Source organism: Saprolegnia diclina (assembly GCF_000281045.1).
Source record: "Saprolegnia diclina VS20 unplaced genomic scaffold supercont1.14, whole genome shotgun sequence".
Taxonomy (NCBI): Eukaryota; Oomycota; class Saprolegniomycetes; order Saprolegniales; family Saprolegniaceae; genus Saprolegnia; species Saprolegnia diclina.
Window position 1 is genome coordinate 505,199 of NW_008246081.1, and position 18,366 is coordinate 523,564.

At 60.0% G+C, this 18,366-nt stretch overlaps 8 protein-coding genes across 9 annotated transcripts; 4 read left to right on the forward strand and 4 right to left on the reverse strand.

Annotated features, from left to right (window-relative positions):
- Positions 1-18: 18 nt before the first annotated feature.
- SDRG_05471 (hypothetical protein) lies at positions 19-1,539 on the forward strand (the record flags this gene model as incomplete). The annotated part of the gene is made up of 5 exons (XM_008611186.1): positions 19-915; positions 960-1,012; positions 1,058-1,123; positions 1,166-1,235; positions 1,283-1,539. The coding sequence occupies 5 exons, from the start codon at positions 19-21 to the stop codon at positions 1,442-1,444; spliced, it is 1,248 nt and encodes a 415-aa protein (XP_008609408.1). The 3' UTR covers positions 1,445-1,539.
- Positions 1,436-4,191, reverse strand: SDRG_05472 (the record flags this gene model as incomplete). 2 transcript variants are annotated; one of them, XM_008611187.1, is made up of 8 exons in its annotated part: positions 4,030-4,191; positions 3,940-3,981; positions 3,591-3,878; positions 3,480-3,539; positions 2,709-3,428; positions 2,118-2,663; positions 2,021-2,069; positions 1,436-1,967 (listed from the first exon to the last, which is right to left on the reverse strand). In XM_008611187.1, the coding sequence occupies exons 1-8, from the start codon at positions 4,066-4,068 to the stop codon at positions 1,534-1,536; spliced, it is 2,178 nt and encodes a 725-aa protein (XP_008609409.1). In that variant the 5' UTR covers positions 4,069-4,191. The 2 variants fall into 2 exon arrangements, with proteins under 2 accessions (XP_008609409.1, XP_008609410.1); XM_008611188.1 differs by lacking the exons at positions 3,940-3,981; positions 4,030-4,191 and having other exon boundaries at positions 1,534-1,967; positions 3,591-3,815.
- Positions 4,192-4,577: 386 nt separating this feature from the next.
- Positions 4,578-6,150, reverse strand: SDRG_05473 (hypothetical protein). The gene has a single exon (XM_008611189.1). The coding sequence runs from the start codon at positions 5,879-5,881 to the stop codon at positions 4,715-4,717; it is 1,167 nt and encodes a 388-aa protein (XP_008609411.1). The 5' UTR covers positions 5,882-6,150; the 3' UTR covers positions 4,578-4,714.
- Positions 6,151-7,454: 1,304 nt separating this feature from the next.
- On the reverse strand, positions 7,455-10,772 carry SDRG_05474 (hypothetical protein). Its single transcript, XM_008611190.1, has 3 exons — positions 10,703-10,772; positions 10,516-10,651; positions 7,455-10,469 (listed from the first exon to the last, which is right to left on the reverse strand). Exons 2-3 carry the CDS (start codon positions 10,632-10,634, stop codon positions 7,493-7,495), a joined length of 3,096 nt encoding a protein of 1,031 aa, XP_008609412.1. The 5' UTR covers positions 10,635-10,651; positions 10,703-10,772; the 3' UTR covers positions 7,455-7,492.
- Positions 10,773-11,082: 310 nt separating this feature from the next.
- Positions 11,083-11,850, reverse strand: SDRG_05475 (hypothetical protein). Its single transcript, XM_008611191.1, has 3 exons — positions 11,449-11,850; positions 11,282-11,404; positions 11,083-11,238 (listed from the first exon to the last, which is right to left on the reverse strand). The coding sequence occupies exons 1-3, from the start codon at positions 11,825-11,827 to the stop codon at positions 11,153-11,155; spliced, it is 588 nt and encodes a 195-aa protein (XP_008609413.1). The 5' UTR covers positions 11,828-11,850; the 3' UTR covers positions 11,083-11,152.
- A 379-nt stretch (positions 11,851-12,229) lies between these two features.
- SDRG_05476 (hypothetical protein) lies at positions 12,230-13,520 on the forward strand. The gene has a single exon (XM_008611192.1). It carries the CDS (start codon positions 12,252-12,254, stop codon positions 13,440-13,442), a length of 1,191 nt encoding a protein of 396 aa, XP_008609414.1. The 5' UTR covers positions 12,230-12,251; the 3' UTR covers positions 13,443-13,520.
- Positions 13,521-14,673: 1,153 nt separating this feature from the next.
- Positions 14,674-16,015, forward strand: SDRG_05477 (hypothetical protein; the record flags this gene model as incomplete). The annotated part of the gene is made up of 5 exons (XM_008611193.1): positions 14,674-15,082; positions 15,135-15,232; positions 15,285-15,383; positions 15,438-15,593; positions 15,647-16,015. The coding sequence occupies 5 exons, from the start codon at positions 14,674-14,676 to the stop codon at positions 16,013-16,015; spliced, it is 1,131 nt and encodes a 376-aa protein (XP_008609415.1).
- Positions 16,016-16,136: 121 nt separating this feature from the next.
- Positions 16,137-18,360, forward strand: SDRG_05478 (hypothetical protein; the record flags this gene model as incomplete). The annotated part of the gene is made up of 3 exons (XM_008611194.1): positions 16,137-16,592; positions 16,634-17,152; positions 17,200-18,360. 3 exons carry the CDS (start codon positions 16,137-16,139, stop codon positions 18,358-18,360), a joined length of 2,136 nt encoding a protein of 711 aa, XP_008609416.1.
- Positions 18,361-18,366: the final 6 nt, after the last annotated feature.

Below are 18,366 nucleotides of genomic sequence, written 5' to 3' on the forward strand. Positions count from 1 at the left end.
ACGACATTGCATTTCCGGATGGACTTGGAGGCGTTTTTGAGCACCCAGCCGTGGCTGCGCCCCGACCCAGTCGCGACCGACGCGCTCACGGCGCTTCTCGCCAACAGCAAGGACGCGACCAGCAACGATGTGCTGCGCCCGCTTCTGCCGGGTGATTTCGGGCTCTGCGCAGGGCTACACGTCGGCGACCACGCCTTCTGCGGCTTTTCGAGACGGTTTGGTGACCAGACGCAGTTTGCCTGCCATCTCTATCTGCGCACGACGACGATCGATGGCAGCAAAGACGTCGCGCTCTACCTGCGCATGCTCGACATGCTGTACTTTGTCGATCATAGCTGCATGCACAAGCTCACGAAACCAGTCGACGACGTCGACGTCGTGTCGCCCACGGCCAAGCGCCCGCGTGCGTCGCGGACGCCACCGCCCACGCCACCGTCCGCGGCGTCTCCGATTCCATTCCTCATCATGGCCTTTCCGGCCGTCAACTTGCGTGTATGGATCGACCATCCGACCATGGCGCGCAGCGACCAGGCGCGGTACCTGCACCAAGCCGCGCGGGCGATGCAGACGCACTTGCCACCGCAGCCGGTGGCCCCGCTGTCAGAGCCATCGCTGCCTGTAGGCCTCACGCCGTCGCAGCTACTCGACGTCTTTGCCGACGTGACAAAGACGCAGCACCTCTCGCCGGACGCTGCCGCGCTGCGGCTCGACGACTTGCGAGCGCTCGCCGAGGCAAGTGGCGTGCGCTTCGAACCCGGAAATGTCGCGATTGCGCCCACCGTCCTCGGGCTTCTCATGGCCACGCTCTTGACTACGCCGCGCGTGGAATGGCATTGGGAAAGCGCATCCAAGCTCGTCCCACTCGCCACCCCGTGCTCGGTCCACGACGAGTGTCTCTTGACACCACCCCTCGGGGTACATCTCACCCCAACTGTGGTCGCTCACAAGCTAATTTGTAGCTTTGCTCGACGACGCGCTGGCACCACTGGGAAAACGTCCTCGATGGCCTACCGTGCGTCTCTTCCTCTCGCCGACCATGTCTCCTCATGAATAGCAGGCACGAGGCGGCGTCGCAAGAAGACGCGACGGCCAGCGTCCTCGATCAGCTAGCGCACGATATGACGTAATACCTCGAGTAATGCGCGGCGCCTCACGCGTGGGCTAGGCTGTCGTCGCTCGACGCGGCTGTCAAGGACCAGTGCAGTGCCAACGTCATGGCGGTCTCGAACGCAATCGTATGTCATCCCACTAGTCTCTCTTGCGAGTCGGCGACGCTGGGTAGGTGACGTGTCGCAACAGTGTTGTCGACGATCTCTGTCCACGGCAAGTGCGCACCGCGGAGCTCAGCGATGACGAGATGCAGCGTTTTGCGCGTCTCTTTGACGGGCTTCGTGATCGCAAGAAGCGCCATTTGACGGTTGCGCTCAGCGTCCTATTGCTCTAGTCCAATTGTACTACTGTATATGCAACAGACGTTTTGGCCAAAAGCTCCAAAAATGTACAATACAACTAGGAGGTTCTTGTGGACGTGAGCTAAAACTGGGCAAAGATGGTCGCAAATGCTGCTTGGAGCTCGGCGGGGGGCGACTCGGTGCCATCGGGACCGTCATACTCGTCGTCCAAATGTAGGAAATGCTGCGTGTCGAGCGGATGCTCAATTGGTGGCACGTACGGCGCGCCGATGGTGTGGGACCGGAGCGCACTCCAGTCCATGTTCACAAAGGCAGGGTGCTGCTGAACTTCCCGAAGCCCGCGCGACCCTAACCGCCGTGTCGGGTCCACCTGCAGCAGCCCTTGGACGAGCGTCCGCAGACGAGGACTACAAGCGACTGCAAACTCGGGAGTGAACGGCAGCCCGAGGGTCGCCACAGCGCTTATTCGCGCCATCACGAGCGTTTGGTTGTCGTCGTCGCGGGCAAAGAGCGAGTGGCCAGTCGCCATCTCATAGACCAGCGCGCCCAGTGCCCCTACCAGAGATGCCCATGACCCGTTGCATCATGATGGCAGTCAGAGCGCATACAATAATCAACAGCACGTCCGTACCCACGCCCCGCAATTAGCTCGGGTGCCTGCATCGATATGTGTCAACCTCAACGTGAAGCGCACTATCAGCGTACCATGTACTCGGGCGTGCCACAGAGCGTCATGGCCTCTTGCCGGTCGTCGACGCGCCGTGCAAAGCCACAATCGACGAGCTTGAGGTACCCGTTGGCGCCGAGCATAACGTTCTCGAGCTTCAAATCACGGTAGACAATACCGCTGCTATGGAACGCGTCGAGGGCGAGCGCCAGGTTCGCGGCGTAGAAAAGCACAGCCGACTCGTCGAGATGGGGGGTGACAGCCGGACGACGGTGCACGCGCGCGTAGAGCTCGCCACCTGGCACAAACTCAGACGCGAGGTAGAGGTTCCAGTCGTCTTGGAACGACATAACGTAGCGCGCTATGAACGGGCTGCTCACGGAAGCAAGGACGTCGCGCTCGGTGAGAGCCTGACGCGCGAGCTTGAGCGACGGCAGGCCGTCCTTGGGGATGATTTTGAGAGCGCAAATCTCGCTCGTGGGCACATGCATGGCCAGCGAGACCGAGGCAAACGCGCCGGCCCCGAGCGTGTGCAGTAGCTCATACTCATCAATGCCACTGGATCGCATCTTCTTTGGCTCGCCCTGGAGCGATCGCGTGAGTACCTACTAGCGTGATTCCAGTCGTACCTCAAATCGACTAAAGTAGGCATCAGCAGCGTCGTCACCGAGAAGCGCTGCGACGTCGGCGCGAGTGAGCTGCACCCAGACCGACCCGACGCTTGGTACCAATGTGCGTGGTGAGCTTGAGACGAGAAGGGTTCCGACCTCGAGCTCTGTGCCATACGATCCGTGCCAAGAAGCTTCTCCGTGCAAGAGAAGGTGGACACTGGCGGGTTCGCAGGCGGCGCGCAAGGAGGCTGTGGTAGCAGTGTGCCGATGCTGCCACAGGTCGCTCGGCGCGACGCCTGCCCATGTAGGGTCCTTGGCGAGCACGGAGATGAGGCGCGTGGCGTGGGAGAGGAGCGACTCGGGCGTCGCAAGTGCGAGCACCTCGGTCCGCGCGGACCGTGGCAGCACATACGCGGTCGTTGGCGACGTCGCAACAACCTTGGATCGTGTTGGCGCATCAAAGAGCCAGCTTTCGCCGCCGACCAACTGCCCGGCCGTGAGCGAAGCCTCGTCCCCACATTGCACAGAGCCCGACAAGAGCACGAGAAGCGGCGAGAGAGAGTCACGGGCGGCGACGACGTCGTGCGTGTCAAACTCGCGCTTCTGAAGCAGCCGCAGAAGCCGCGGGCGGAGACCGCTCCACTGCGCCGATGTGCACACGAACGGGCACAGCGCGCGCGAGAGCAACGCGAGGTCGTCGAGGATCGTTCGCGGTGCACGACGCGGCGGGCGAAGGCTCTACAAGCGTCGAGCGTGAGGAAGAGCGTCCATGCATGCATCAGTTCGGACGTTGGACGCTGCATCAATGACCAAGGGTTGCTTGCCAAGCGCGGGCGCCGTCAGCGAGCGCTAGAAACCACACTTTGCATGAGCAACGGGGCTGCAGTTGACGGCGTCTACCGGTAGCGGGTGGTGCTGAACGGTCGCAAGGCTGCCCTCAGAGCGCTGCGTGAGCATCGTGCTGGGTGGGCGAAGCGGCTGGAGGCGCACGACGGCGCGGACGGCCTCGGCCGACGGGCCAAAGACGCGGTCTTTCCCGACACCTTTACTTGGCACGTCGTCGGCGTCAGCTGCCGGGTTGTCTCGGGTCCTATACACGCCACGTGGTGTCGTCTCGATGGCCATGGTCGTCGGCGTCTTGGAGTTCGCAGAACGCTCTCGAAGCAAGGACGATGACGCTCGCTGCACCTAGTTGCAGTCGATCGATGCTGTTCCGACTGCAAATGGTCAGCGGCAGCCGGTTTCTCACCTCGCGCGGCGGTCCCACGTCATCCAATACACCGAGGCCGCGCTACTCAGGACCAGAGTCGGCGACGATGCGTGTCTTTAGTCGTCGTACCGGCGGCGAGGTGTCTTTGGCGCTCTTGGCAGCCGTCATGACGCTGGCTCGAAATAGGCTCGAACGAACGTTCGACGACCTTCCAGCACCAATCTCCTCCTCGTTCGATCGATCGGTCGCGGTACGAACACTCCGACGACCTTTGACACGCGTACGCTCGCAGACCACGTAGCCCATTGCACAGCACCCGCTGCTTTCATTGACGCTGCGTCAACGGCATGACCGAGCCTCCTCCTCGTGCACGGTGGACGCCGACACAGTCCACGCGACAATAAGATCTCATCTGGTACAGTTGCTGTACCATCTGGTGGCCGCCTCTGCGGCTGGTGAGAGCGCAGCTGCTCGGCGCGTAATTGCTCGAACGATTGTCCGCAGCGCGATCCGCGGCGCCTATCACCGTCGTCACGGCATCGGGCGGATGATGCCAGTCGTCGCCGTCGTGTGAGTCACGCGGCAGCATTCGACACGCAACGCAAGCCGTGCAGAGCTCGCCGCTGGAGCTGCCCACTCACTTCCAACTGCTTGGTAGCTCTGCACGACGCATGACAGAGCCTGACGTGTACGTTCTCTTTTTACAGGTTTAGGGGTATACGAGGTGGTTGGCGGGTCTAGTACCTGCCGCAAACTAACTAAAATGGAAATCCATCTAACAAAGCTACTCTATTGTACAAGGACGCGACGACGACTAGTGGTCGTAGTAAAAGTCGTTCATCAAGTCCGAGTGGCCAAGGACGGCGCCGTCCGACTGCGACCGCGAGATTTTGGGCGCGCCCGTGCGGTCGAACGGCAGCGGCTCGTACTGCGGGATCGCGTCACGGAGGAGGTCGTGTTCGATCTTGTACCCGCCGTTGCTGCTGTTCTGGTACTGGCTCTGGATCGTGAGCCCCGAACTGTAGCTGCTGCCGTGGTGGTGGTACGTCGACGACGGGAACTGCGCCGGCGGCCACGTGTACGACGACGACGACCCGTTCGACGCGCTCAACGGCGAGTCAAAGAGGTTGAACTGGAGGCGGCCGGCGCTCGACGACGACGACTGGGGCACCGCAATGTGCATGCTGGGCGTGTGGAAGCTGCGGACGCTAAAGTCCGACTGGCTGCGCATGATGGTCGGGAAGCGCGGCTTGTCGGCCTTCCACTTCGCTTGCTGCGCGGCCTGCTTGCCGGGCGAGGAGAGCGCCGAGATGATGTCGTGGTCGAGCTCGTGCTGGCCGTGGTGCTCGTGGTGCTCGCTGCCGCTGCTGCCCTGCGTCGACGGCGACGACAGCACGTGGCTGCGGTGCGTCTTCATGTGGCGGCCGAGGTTGCCAGACGTCGAGAACTTTTTGTGGCAGCCGTCGACCTTGCACGAGAACGGGCGGATGCCCGAGTGCGTCTTCATGTGGCGCGCGAGCTTCTCCTTCGTGCAGAAGCGCTTGGTGCACATGGCGATCGTGCAGCCGTACGGCTTCTCGCCCGTGTGCGTGAACTTGTGGCGGCTGAGGTTCCCGGACGTCGAGAAGCTCGACGTGCACCCGTCGTAGTCGCAAATGTACGGGCGCGCGCCCGTGTGCGTCTTCATGTGCTCCTTGAGCGTGAACTTGCGGTTAAAGCGCTTGCCACAGCCGGGCTCTTCGCACTGGAAGCGGCGCTCGCGGCGGTCCAAGGTCGGCTGCACATGCACGGTCAGGAGCGGGTGCGCGTACGACGTCGAGGTGTGGAAGTGGGGCAACGTGAGCGCCATACCGGCTGCTTTGTCCGTAGTTGGAAGGAAATGTGATAATGCAGTAGAAGCTCGCCGGATCGTTTGGCTCGCATCGAGACGCTTTCCAGCTGGGCCATCACATCTCGGGCTGCCAGCGCCCGCTGAACGCATGCAAAATAAAAACACCGGGCCCGCGTATGACGCCTCGAATTAAATTAGTGACCCAATAGCCGTCCGTGCGACACGTGGCGTCGTCCCACGCTCAGGTTGAAGAATCGCCGGCTGGGCCACCCGGGGCACGTCGTCATCGATGCTTTACGGAAGCGGGTCGACGCGATCGGGCCCCGGTGTACACGGTAGAATCTCTGCAACAGGGCCAGCTGCGCGCTTTTGAACTTGCGTCGTCGAGGCGCACCACAAACAACAAGCGTGTCGCCAGCTCAACACGAACCAGCAGCCAATATTCTGCGCACGGAAGGATATATCGCTCGCCGACGATCAACCTGTACCTGGTATAGTAAGTGCACGGACAGGGTAAGGAGAAGAGGAGGGCGCTTTGAGGCGCTGGTTGTCTTCAAGCGCGGCTCTTACGAGACTCTGCCGCGCGGGTTGCTCAGTTTGCATTCAGCCAAAACGGGTGGCTACGAACGCTATGAAACGGCCGAGCGTTTCGTTACAGGCCGCCTTTCCGTCTCCACGCGCCTGCGTCGGACCAAACTGCCGCGCCTGCTCTTTGCACGCCCACTCTGTCGCCACGCACCACAAGGCCGGAACGCCACTTTGGTTTCAGCGCTGGACGCGCGGTCCCACGCTTGCGTGCCGCCGGCGCTCACTGTCGCGCAACGCATAGAAACGAGCGGTTGATGTGGTCGGCAGTGGCCACCATTTTTCGCAGAGCGCTCGCCACTCGACGTGGCTACTCGAGCTGCAAAGAGTACTAGTAGTAGCTAATATACCCGAAACGCACTGGGTTTCCGACAGCCGTCGATCTATTAGACGCAGCTACTAAACTACTTGCACCGTGATTTCTCGGATCTGATGCCGCGACCCACCCAAACATCTTGTTGTCGAGCTACCGCCATGGTCGCGATACCAGTTGGAATGTCGAGCGCCTGATGCACTAATTAATAGTCGGCACATATCTGGAAGAATAGCGTCGTCGGCGCTTGGCATGCGTAGACCTGGTCGTGTGCGGCTACTCGGTCGCATGCGTTGAGAGTTGCCAGCGCCCTGTGTTGCTAACATCACGTTCCATCGAATGAGTGGCGGCCGACTTGGATGACAAAAGGCGCCCACCGCGCAGCAGTTCTTTGGCGTTCGTAATGCCAACAAGAGAAAGATATGCCTTGCGTCGTGACGAAAATTTCTTATTTTTCTTATAGCAGCAAAGCCGCCACGTCATGGCTTCATATACACTGGACCGCACGATGCGACTGGAGTCTCTTGCGGCGGGGGGATATGCTCGTCAGTGCACCTGCCTTGGCCACATACACCACCTACAACCTTGGTCTCGACATCCTTGCCCGATCGCGCTCGGATGCATAGTCTATGCAGCCGTCGCGCCAGCGTTGGTCACGTGCTGCAATGAGCGCCAAGATCAAGATCAAAGATTCCGCTGAGAAACCATTGACGAGGAGGCTACTCGCACCCAACACGAAACTCGATAGCGTACAGTGGCGCCTGCTCTTGCTTGTCTGCCCTTGCGACCACCGACCTCCTTTGTACCTGTACCGGTATAACTTTCTCTGTCCCAATACAAATACACACCGATTTAGATCGCGGTTAGGGGTAAATGCCGTTGGTCATGCGCTGGAACGCGTCGTACTGGCGCGTGCTGTAGTTGCCGTGGCTCTTGCGGATCAAGTAGAGCATGTGGCTCACGACCTCGTGCTTGGACATGGCCACCTTGAAGCGCGACCGGAACCGCGACAGGACATACGCCACGTCCTTGTTCGCAAAGCACGGGTACGGCGAGTGCTGCGCCATGATGCCAACAAGGTCGCAGAGCTCGTCGCAGTGCGGCTGGAGCGCGAGGAAGCCTCGCGTGCAGAGCGTCACGTACTCTTTGAAGCCCTCCGAGTCGGGGCCGCCCATCGTGTCGACCATCTCGGTCGTGAGCTTGAAGGGCGCGGTCTCGATGCTAAAGCTGCCACCGGGCGCGATCCCGAGGAGGAAGCCATAGTCGATGTGGATGATGTGGCCTTCGTTGTCGAGCATGATGTTGCCATTGTGCCGGTCCTTGATCTGGAGAAAGTAACTCACGAGCGAGTAGCCGGCCATCGACTGAATAAACTTGGCTTGCGCAGAGGCAAACGTCTCGGTACTCGCTCCACCGTACGACTTTTCAAAGTGCTGCAGTAGGCTGACGTAGCCGTCGCGCTTCTTGAGCCCATCGAGCGACATTGCATTCGTGAGCGTCTCGACGAGGCCGGCCGACGACGACGTCGCAATGATGCGGTACACCTTGAGCCAAATTGGGAGGTTGGCGGCTTTGAAAATCTCGAGGAATTTCTGGATCAGCTGCAGCGTAAAGACCTCTTGCCGCATGTCGTCGTTGCTCTTGCCAATCATCGACACAATGTCCCAGCCCGGGAGGTGTCCGTGCGGCGAGCTCAAGCGTATCCGCTCCCGCTTCGAGAGCCACGACTCGCCAAACGCCGCCTCGAGGTCCTTCTTCCGATCGCGCTCCATCGCCATCACCTCGTCCGAGATGTGCATGGACGACAGGTCCATCTCGAGCGCGCCCGACGACGTGTTATTGGTCGTCGCATGCCCCAGCGGCATTGGGTGGATACCATGCTGCGCGTCATCGTCGTCATCGTCGTCGTCATCATCGGACGTGGCAGGGCGCGGCGTGGTCGGTACCGCGGACGTCGTCAACGGCGTCTCGGGTGCCGACGACACGCTGTCGATGCTCTGGCGGTTGATCAAGTGCCGGACCTCTTCGTCAATCTCGTACGCCGCGGTCGTCGACGCTTGCGGCGTCATGAGCGGACGCGCGCTGCCCGGCGACGTGATCTGGAGACTTGAGTTGGCGCCGCGCACGACCTCGAAAATGAGCATGATCGGGACGCGCGCTTTCGTGCTGAACGCCGTGCCTTCTTTGGGCGGGAGACGCACGACCTGCTCGAACGGGTCGGTGGCTTTCACGAGCGGGATGTACGCGTTCGGCGGCAGCGAAAACGTCTCGAGGTGCTTCGCCAGCATCGGCTTGCGCTCGGCCATTGGCACAAAGCGCAGCTTCTCGGCAATGTCGGTGATCTGCTCGACAAAGGCGCACTCTTCCGCGTAGAAGGTCGCGAGCACCGACTTTTCGGCCATGCTCATGGTTCGGCGACGGCGAAGCGGCTCGGGCTTGGCGTTGCCGGTCGCCCAGTCGGCGATCGGGGCCGGCGGCAGAATTGTCTTCTCCTTGGGCTTGAGCAAGTGCTGCTGAAACCCGGAAAAGTCGGCGTACTGCGCGTCGAGCTCCGTCGCGACCGGCGCGGTCGACGGCGATGCGTCACGCCGGTACGCCGCCATGTTGTCCATCAGTGTGTTGACGAGCGCGAGTTGGTCTTCTGTGAGGATCGGTAGAATCTTCTTGGCGCACGACTGCTGCAGCACTTCTTGGCGCGACGAGCCAATGACGTGGACTTCGATCTCCACCATGAGCCGTGCGACGCGGGCAAATGTGCTTTGCGAGCGCAAGGTCGCGACCGGGTCCATGGCGTCTTCGAGCGCGCCGCGGAGCTGCCAAATGAGCAAGAGCGCGAGGTGGATCGAGCGCGAGCAGATCGAGAGCACGAGTTCGTCCATCCAAAAGAGCTTCTCAAACTCAAACACGGGGATATTGAGGTACGCGTGCACGATTTGCGGCCAGTAAAACTCGACTTGGTTGATCTTGGCGTCGTACGAAAACGAGAGGAGACGCTCGAGGATCGGCTTGAACAAGAGCGGGTCGCTCTCCAAGTTCTGGTGCAAGAGCACGACCGCGCGCGAGACGCTAAACGACTTGGACGCAAACTCGCGGTGGAGCGCCAGAATCTTGAGGTCCAGTGGAATTTCCGGCTGCTCGGTCGTTTGATCCAGGTACCGCTTGTCGGCAAGGAGGAGCACTTCGAGCTCTTCGGCCGTGATTGCCCCGTCCTTGAAGAGGTCGAGTGCGATCGTCGTCGCGGGGGTGTGCGACGGTCCCATCGGCATGATGAGCTCGATCGGCGCGTTCACGTTGAGGGGCTTGGGGTACACGCACGTCCGCGACGAGAGCCGCTGGTTCATCGCCTTGAGGTAGTTGACAAACAGCTGGGCGTAGTAGCACTCGTCGCAAACACGCATCGCGTAGTAGTAGCCCTTGTGCGGCAGCGGAAGGCGCTGGAGCGAGTGGCGATCGCAGAACGTGTCTTCGCAGTTGCCGCAGCGAAACTTCAAGAGCGCGGCCGCGGCCACATCGTCCTGTGGGCAGACCGCGCAGCGCGCGTGGACGTCAATCTCGGTCCCGGACGACGGCGACATGAGCTCGTGGTGGCTCGAGAGCGAGCTAATCCCGAGCGTGCTCAGCACCGGCACGGTGGTCATGACGGCGGTTTGCATGGCGCGCAGCCACTTTTCCTTGTCCATTGGCGTGTCGGCGTAGGCGTAAAACACCTTGTTCTGCGCCGTCACAAACATAAAGCCGTTCGTGTAGATGTGCATGTTGCCCTTCCCGTCCCATTCCTGCGCGCCGATGACGTCGACTTCGCCCTTGAGCCGCATCATGACCTCGGCGTCTTCTTGCGAGCTAGATAGCGTGTGCGTCAGATACAGGATGCGGATCGCGTACGTACGCGTAGTAGTAGAAGCACGTCCCGACGAGCATGCTATAGGATCGGATCATGGGCGGTGGCGAGTACGGGCTCGTCCGGAACGTCAGGTAGCCTTCGCAGGAGGCGCGGGGTCCCTTCATGGTGCTTGTGATTCGGTCTACCAGGCGCGCATGAGTCATCGCCGCCATGCGCCTGCGCAGGCGGGTACCTGTACAGCAGTGGACGTCGGCGGCAGCTCGTCCAGGATCTTGCTTTCCCTTCGCCACACTTTGTTTTGGGCAAACTCGACAAGGCAATTTGGCGAGCTATTCGGATATTTCCGGATACGCGCGATCCGCAGACAGAAGGCGACCGACCAGCTTCGTCCTGTCGTCGCCGGTCATATGTCCATGCGACCGTCAAGGAGGTCGCTACTGCCGACCAGCTTTGTCGTGTCTTCAACGCTCACGCCCATGCGCCCGCCGAGGCGGCCGCGCTGCATGGGCGAGGCGGCTACATGTCTCCAGCCGGTCGCATGCGAAGCGGTATGCGCTGCCGAGGAATCATCGCCGAGCCCCCGATGCAATGCACGCCCATGGCTCAGCATGGTGAGGATTGAATGCAATCAATGTTAGACGATAGCGAGGCAGTTGAAGCAAGCAAGTAAGGGTGTGCTTTCCTACGGCGTCGGGTACAGGATGCGCGGCTCGTTGGGCGGACGCACGGTCTTCCACGCCGCGTCGCACGCCACCGCGCTGCAGATGCCTAGGCGCCATGAGCGACTCGTCGTTGACAGAGAAGTACGTACGGCGTGCAATGCTGCGTGGGATTGAGTGGGCGGCGAAGAACGAGCCCCACACACCGAGGAAGGTCGAGACGCCAATGAGGGCGCCAAACGTCGTCTTGTACGCCATGCGCGCGGGACCGACCTCTATGGTTTGCGTGCGTATACAGAGGTGAAGGCCATCGTCATACCGGCAATCGTTTGCGACTGTATGATCTCGTCAAACGCCAGCGGCAGCGAGATGTACATGGCGTTGATGAGCAAGATGCGCTTCCCGAGTGCCGAGACGACCGGCTTGTGCATCATCGAAAAGAAGGCGTCAATGCGCGCGTAGAGCGGGAACATAAGGCCGCCAAGCGCCATGGGTGCGAGCGCCTTCTCCAGGCTAAGCTCTTTGCCGCCGACCTGGTTCAAGGTCTCGCAGACAAAGAGGAGGAGCGCGCCGTCGACGACCATGAGGCCGAGGCTCTGCGGCGCCGGAGCCGGCTTGACGCGGGCGGACGCAGTGACGTCGCGGCAGTGGCCCGCAGCGCGGTGGAGGCGGCGGGGCACGGCGCGGGCGACCTGCATACTTGGATTTTAGATTGCGAAAAAGGATTGTCGTCGAAGATCAATTTTGAACGAAAGATACAAATCCGACATCTTGATGTTTGTATAGAACATCAGTCAACAATTGCTGTTTTAAACATATCCATGTCTCGAGAGCGTCTCATTGACCCATCTAGCGAGCTGAGCGGTGGAGGCAGATGAAGAGCATTAGTACGTAAAGCACATACGCCATGTATATATGCTATTGTAACGTAGAGACGTATCAGGTCTACGTCAGCACCGCCTCGTGTGCAGGGCAGCAGCGAGCCTGTGGTCTTTATGAGACGAAAAGGAGAATTGCCGTTGAAGATGGGCACATCCTATTTTAGCCAATCAAACACCGCAATGCAAGCGCACCCACGTAAGAACGGGGTTCGTATAAGTGCGATATTGCCGATCCTTGGCGATGGACGAAGACCACATGCGGGCCGTGCGGACGCACCTCGACCGCGGGACGCAAACTGCAAACAGCGCGCTCGATACGCTGCTGGAAGATAGTGTGTCATGGCTCGCCGCGTTTTGCGAGCGATCTGCGAAGGATGTGACGCGTCGGCGGCTGCGATCGATCTTGGACATAAGCGCTATCCTCGCACCTTGTAGCCCAGAAGGCGCCGCTATGGACGTTGCCAAGAAGCGCCAACGAAGCAAGAGAGCGCTCTTAGTCGGCCACGCCAAGGCGGTGGCATCCAAAGGGCCTACTACTCGAGCCATGCTGGCATCGCGCCACACGAACCCATCGTCCGTGGCCATCGACGGTTGCGTCAAGGACGACCTCGAGCTGGATGCATCGACGCTCAAGGTCGTCGAGCTCAAGGCTGCGCTGAAGAAGCGCGGGCTGCGCGTCGGAGGACTCAAGAGTGTGCTCGTCGAACGGCTTCGAGCAGCGCTCCGCTTTGAACAAGCAGCACTGGCGGATCGCACGCTTGCATTGACAACCGATTTCTCGGGCGTCATCTCTTCCACTGCGATTCTCTCGGACGCAAGGACGAGTCCTTGCGAGCTTCAAGCGCGCGAACTACCTGTCACCAACGCTTGTGCAGCCTCTGGGGTGCCACCTCATGACGCCGCTTCACGCACGAGTCGACACCAACAGCACCATGAGGCCTCCTCGCTCTCTCCGATTGCAATGTGCATGTCAACCACGACAGCGGGATTCAACTTGGACGAGCCTCTCGGTTTTGCCTCCGAGAACCCGTTCGAGTCGCCGCTTGCAGCGCAGGCATTGCTGCATTCGTGGTCGCCATGGCCGCACGTTAGCACACAAGATCAACAATCTGGAGTCGCAGGAAATTGTGAGACGTCCGAGCTCCAGTGCAACACGGACACGTCGGTCATGCCCGGTGCGATCCTACTGCGTCGGCCACCGCCGCTTGGCAAGACGCTGCAGCGGCATGCAGCTCCGTTCTCGAAGCCCGCGTCGACAGAGTCCGCTGCACCACCACCGCAAAGCCGCCTCGCGCGACGAGGCGTTGCGCAGAAGGAAGTCAATAAGAACGTCCCAGGAAAACGCGTCGACGTCGAGGGTGCCGGGCGCCGTGGAAAGCGACCCCGTCTCGCACTTCCTTCCAAAGGACTCTTGTCGGCAATACGAGCTTGAGGAGGCCGGCCAAAACATTCGTGTCTCGTCCGTCAAAGTTTACTAGTCTTTTCTACTACTGGTTTTTGGGGTTGGTCGTCGGCGTCAGTCATTTACCCTTGCAATAGTCGGCTGGTAGACTTCGTACATCAAGCCAAGCAACTACATGCCGGGACGCAATGTTGGAGTCGCAGCAATTCTATGTCGAGATACCTTCTCGAATAAGCGGAGCCACAGAGCAATGCCCGACGAAGGACGAAGAAAGGGCGTGTTTGACGTGAAAGCCACTGGCACTGTCGTGAAGTACCCGACTGGTCGAAACCTGAGCGCTGTCGCCCTCTAGGAGGTTTGGTCGTTTCTGAACAATCGTTCGCCCATGTGCGAGGGATGACATATATTTTGCTGCATACTGAGCTCAATCGACACGATGTAGCCGTGACGCATATCCGTGCAGTGGATGTGCTTCAATGGGATCAAAATGGCATGTTCGATCTACGTGCCATGGTCGCTGGCTCAGTAAGATTGCAATCGCCATTGTTGTGCTACTGCAGCGCATGTGCACCCACCGCTGTCTGCGCAAGAATGCCAGCTGCTTGATGTTCAAAGACCCATCTCGAACCGACGCGTTGCAGCCATGGAGACTTCTCCATGTGCAGCTTCATGCGCGCTGCCAGCGCACAGACCGCCAGAATTCTTCGATGTCGAGAGAAGAAGACTTGGGCGTAAAAAAAACACATGCAATATGCATTTTACCTGCAAAACAAACCGTCCAATGCCACAAACACTGCATTTTTATAGCCTAATCAAATCGCTTACCTAGGTGCGCCAGAAAGGCATCAACTGTGAAACTGCGGCCGGCTCACATGGTCAGTGTTTGGCTTTGGCATCAAATATGCATACTATACACACAAAATGTATATATACTTTCTAAAATTGCATGCAAACTCTCGATGCCAATGACTGGGCTTGTTGCTCAAGACGGCAACTTGGCGCCGGTTGGGAAACGGAGCATACAAAACCCAAGGCATTCGCGTAAGCTTCAAGCTGCGACAGTGCCCTTCCGCCGCTAAGGGTTCATCCTCCCACTCTTTGTCTTGGCGCTAGCTTCGTTCATTGGTCGGCGGAGCAAATGTATCACCGATTTAAGGCGAATCATCACCCATGCCTGGCCATCTGGCGGCGCTCTGCCAACCGCCGTCCGGGGATCCCTCTCGGTTCATTTTCCCATTTGCCTGTATCGCAACACTTCAGAATGCCGACGGAAACGATCGCCGCCCTTCCTGCACAGCAGGTGCCCATCGTGGACTTTGCCACCTTGACGGACTCGAACGAGCTCGGCTCGCTCATTGAAGCGGCTTACGGCCCCAAGGGCCTTGGCATCATGGCCGTCGCCAACGTCCCGGGCCTCGAGGAGCTCCGCACAAAGCTTTTGCCGCTCGCGTTCCGCTTTGCGAACCTGCCCGCGGACGTCAAGACCAAGTACGAGCTTGAGAAGGCATACTACGGCTTTGGCTGGAGCCACGGCAAGGAGAACCTCCAGGGCAAGCCCGACTACTCCAAGGGCTCGTTCTACAACAACCCGCTCCACAACGTCAAGACGGACGATGCGCAGCTCATCAAGCAATTCCCGACGTTCTACCACGACAACATTTGGCCCACGGGTACGTTTTGCGACGCTGCATCTTGACCATGGTGCTGAAGTGCGCCTTGTAGAGGAAATCCCGGAGCTTGAAGATGCGTTCATGAAGCTCGGGCAGCTCATTGTGAGCACGGGTCTCCTTGTTGCCAAGCAGTGCGACAAGTATGTCGAGGTACGCAACGGCTTGCAGTACCACGTAAAAACTCATGGAACTTGCACCTTAGTCGCAGTGCCCGACGTACGAAGCCGGGAAGCTCTACCGCATCATCAAGGAAAGCCGGTCGTGCGTCGGCCGCCTCCTCCACTACTTTGCCATGGCTGCGGTGCGGCAATTCCTCGCGCATGCACCATCCATGTGCTCATATATGGTCGTGTAGGCGGACCTCGAGAAGCGCGAAGTGTCGTCGGAGAGCGTCGAGGCCGAATTCTCGAGCTGGTGTGGCTGGCACAACGACCACAGCGCGCTTACGGGCCTTGTCCAAGCGCTCTTCACCGACATGAGCGGTGCCACGATCGACAACCCGGATCCGAGCGTACGACATCCATTCGATCTACTTGGTTCAAACGCTCATGCTCTACACTCCAGGCGGGACTCTACATCAAGAACCGCGACGGCCAGATCGTTCGCGCGCTCATCCCGAAGGGGCACCTCGTGTACCAGATTGGCGAGACGTCCCAGATCCTTACGGGCGGCATCCTCCAGGCGACGCCGCACGCCGTGCGTGGGCCGCAAGTGCCTAACGTCAACCGCGAGACGATGGCGGTCTTTATGGGTCCCGAGCACAACGAGCCCATGTTCATCCCGGAAGGCATGAACCCGCAGAGCGCGGGGCAGAGCGATAACCTTCCGCTCGGCGTGCCGCCGCTTCTCTCGCGTTGGGACAACTCGATGGTGTTCCACCAGTTCACCAAGAAGACCCTCGACGCGTACTATGACTTGTCAAAAAGCCCCTAAGTACATGCTCTTTCTCTGGTAACACATAACGCAATTCATTTAATATGTCATTTTCGCGCCAAGAGACAAGTCGAAAAAAAGCGTTTCACCGAGTTTGAACCGGCGCCAAAACCACTCGAGCATGCTGGCAAGCATCCAGGATGCGACGCCCGTCGTCTGCGGCGCCGCGTTCACGCGCCAACACGCCACCGACGACGAGACCGACGAACCCATCGACTTTAGCACGACGCCGCTCTCGCTCCGGCGCGCCCTAATCTCGGTGGTGTCATACCTCTTGCTGCTGACCGATGTACCCCGCACGACGTCCACCGACGGCAGCATTCATGGCACGTCGATGGAGCCCAACGTTTACTTGGTGGACCTTCCGACCCCTCTTTCGATACTGCACTATACGCAGTCGACGACCACGTGGCGCGCAACGAGCGGCAACACTTCGGTCGAGTCCCTCCCCGTCGCCACGTACAAGACGTCGCCGTCGGCCGCCGCTGTCCGCGGCTACGTTTACAACCGTAATCTGTGGCCCAAATGTTTCGACTACGCCGCCGACTGCGGGTCGGACGCCATTCCAGTGCCCGAGGTGCGCAGGTCTTCTTTCGAGCAGCACTGAGCGGCTCGTAGGTCGTAGGTTTTTGGAACACCGTCATCGCAGCCACAGCGGCGGCACCCGCGCCGAGAGCCTTCTTTAGCGTCAACACGACGCTCAAGTACTCGCTGCGCGTCCAGGACGACCGGCTCGACCGCATTTATGACTACATTGCGTTTCAGTTTGTCGACCTCACCGCGTACCGGTCGATCTGGGTCTCGTACTCCAACGCCTCGGTCGCGTCGCTCTGCGCTATCAACGCGATCGGGCGACCGCTCTTTTGCAGCAAGAGCTGGGCGTCGCGGGCGGCCGTCTCGGTCGTCAACGACATCACAGCACGCACGATGACGCTGCAGGCGCAGTACCCGGACGCTACCATCGACGTGTTTATTGCAGAGTCCGAGGCCGACCCAGCACGGCGCCACGGCGGCTTTGCGTACGTGGGCTTTTCCGCCTTCGACACGACGACCGTCCTCCGCGCAATGCAAAACAACGTGACGATCGCACTGGACGAAGTCCGCTACGCCGGCAGCCGTATCTGGACCAACATGGGGGTTAGCGCACACGTGTGGTCTCGAGGTCCTCCTCATATTTTGTGTAGAGCTGGACGTCGTACACCCAAGGGTTTCGGTCGATTGGGCAAGCCTACATGGGACTGCGCCTTGTCATGCTCTTTCTCGGCTGCTACGTTGCGACCGACGGCGACAAGAGAGCTGCGGTGCGCGCGATGCTTTTGGTGCCGAGCCAAGTTGTGGTCTACGGCAGTTGGTTCCCCGTGCTTTGCTACGCTGTTGCACACCTCATCGACGCGCCCGTCACATATACGGCGACCGAGCAGCTCTACTCGACGATCGCAGAGTTTGTCGCGCTGCCCTTCACCACCATCTGCTACATTTTCGCAGTGCGCCTTCGCGCTGTCTGGGTGCTTGCGCTCTTTGTCAAGCTCTTCTCGTTCGTCATCAACGTCGGTGTGTGGCACCCCAACGGCACGATTGGTCTCCGCGGGCACCTCTTCTCGCTTTTGTGCCTCCTCGCTCTTGTATCAATGTTTCAAGTCGATATGCTCCGTGCCGTCCCGGTCCGCGCCGTCTTTGTCGTCGAGCCCAGCACTGTGATTGCGCTGTACATGTCGGAGGTGTTTACTGACATGAACAACCGCCTCTCGGGCTTCTACCACGACACGCTCTCGGTGGCTGCGGCGTTTCTCCTACTCGCGCTGCCCGTCGCGCTCGGCGTCCAGTGGTGGCGCCACTACCACAACGTAGTGCACTGGCGCCGTCACCCGCTCTTCTTTGGCAAAACCAAAGCGCCGTTTGCTGCCGCCAAGCTCTGGTCGAGCACGGCCATGACCATTAGCTGGGGCGACGGCTTCCTGGACGTCGACCCTATCTCGGCGCTCGCCACTGTGCCGCTGCCGCGCTCCGAGGGGGCGCAGGCCTCACGTCTCAGCTCTCGAATCGCCTCTCGTAAGATCTCGACGACCTTTTTTCGCGCCGACCACGACACGTCGACCAAGCACATACTGATGAATATCGTGCATATGAGCGACCCGATATCGTTCCTCTGGCTCTCGAGCGGCAGCCTCGTCGTGTACGAGTACGGCATTGTGACGCCGACGCGCGAGAAGAAGCGCATCTTGCACCCGTTTACGAAGGACGACATCATCTACCACTGCTACGACATTGCCCGGGAAGAGCTCACGCTGGAGCAGACGCTGCCCACAAAAGACGTAGCGTGGCGGCGCCTCGTGCGCTGCTACTAGCACCAT

Bases quoted from the DNA above. Each gene is read 5' to 3' on its own strand.
- SDRG_05473 (XM_008611189.1), bottom strand. From the start codon at position 5,881: ATGCGTTCAGCGGGCGCTGGCAGCCCGAGATGTGATGGCCCAGCTGGA.
- SDRG_05474 (XM_008611190.1), bottom strand. From the start codon at position 10,634: ATGAAGGGACCCCGCGCCTCCTGCGAAGGCTACCTGACGTTCCGGACG. The intron at 10,470-10,515 runs GTACGTACGCGA...CACGCTATCTAG, and splicing joins ACGTGCTTCTACTACTACGC to CTCGCAAGAAGACGCCGAGG.
- SDRG_05475 (XM_008611191.1), bottom strand. From the start codon at position 11,827: ATGCAGGTCGCCCGCGCCGTGCCCCGCCGCCTCCACCGCGCTGCGGGC. The intron at 11,405-11,448 runs GTATGACGATGG...CGCAAACCATAG, and splicing joins ACAGTCGCAAACGATTGCCG to AGGTCGGTCCCGCGCGCATG. The intron at 11,239-11,281 runs GTACGTACTTCT...CATGGCGCCTAG, and splicing joins CCCACGCAGCATTGCACGCC to GCATCTGCAGCGCGGTGGCG.
- SDRG_05476 (XM_008611192.1), top strand. From the start codon at position 12,252: ATGGACGAAGACCACATGCGGGCCGTGCGGACGCACCTCGACCGCGGG.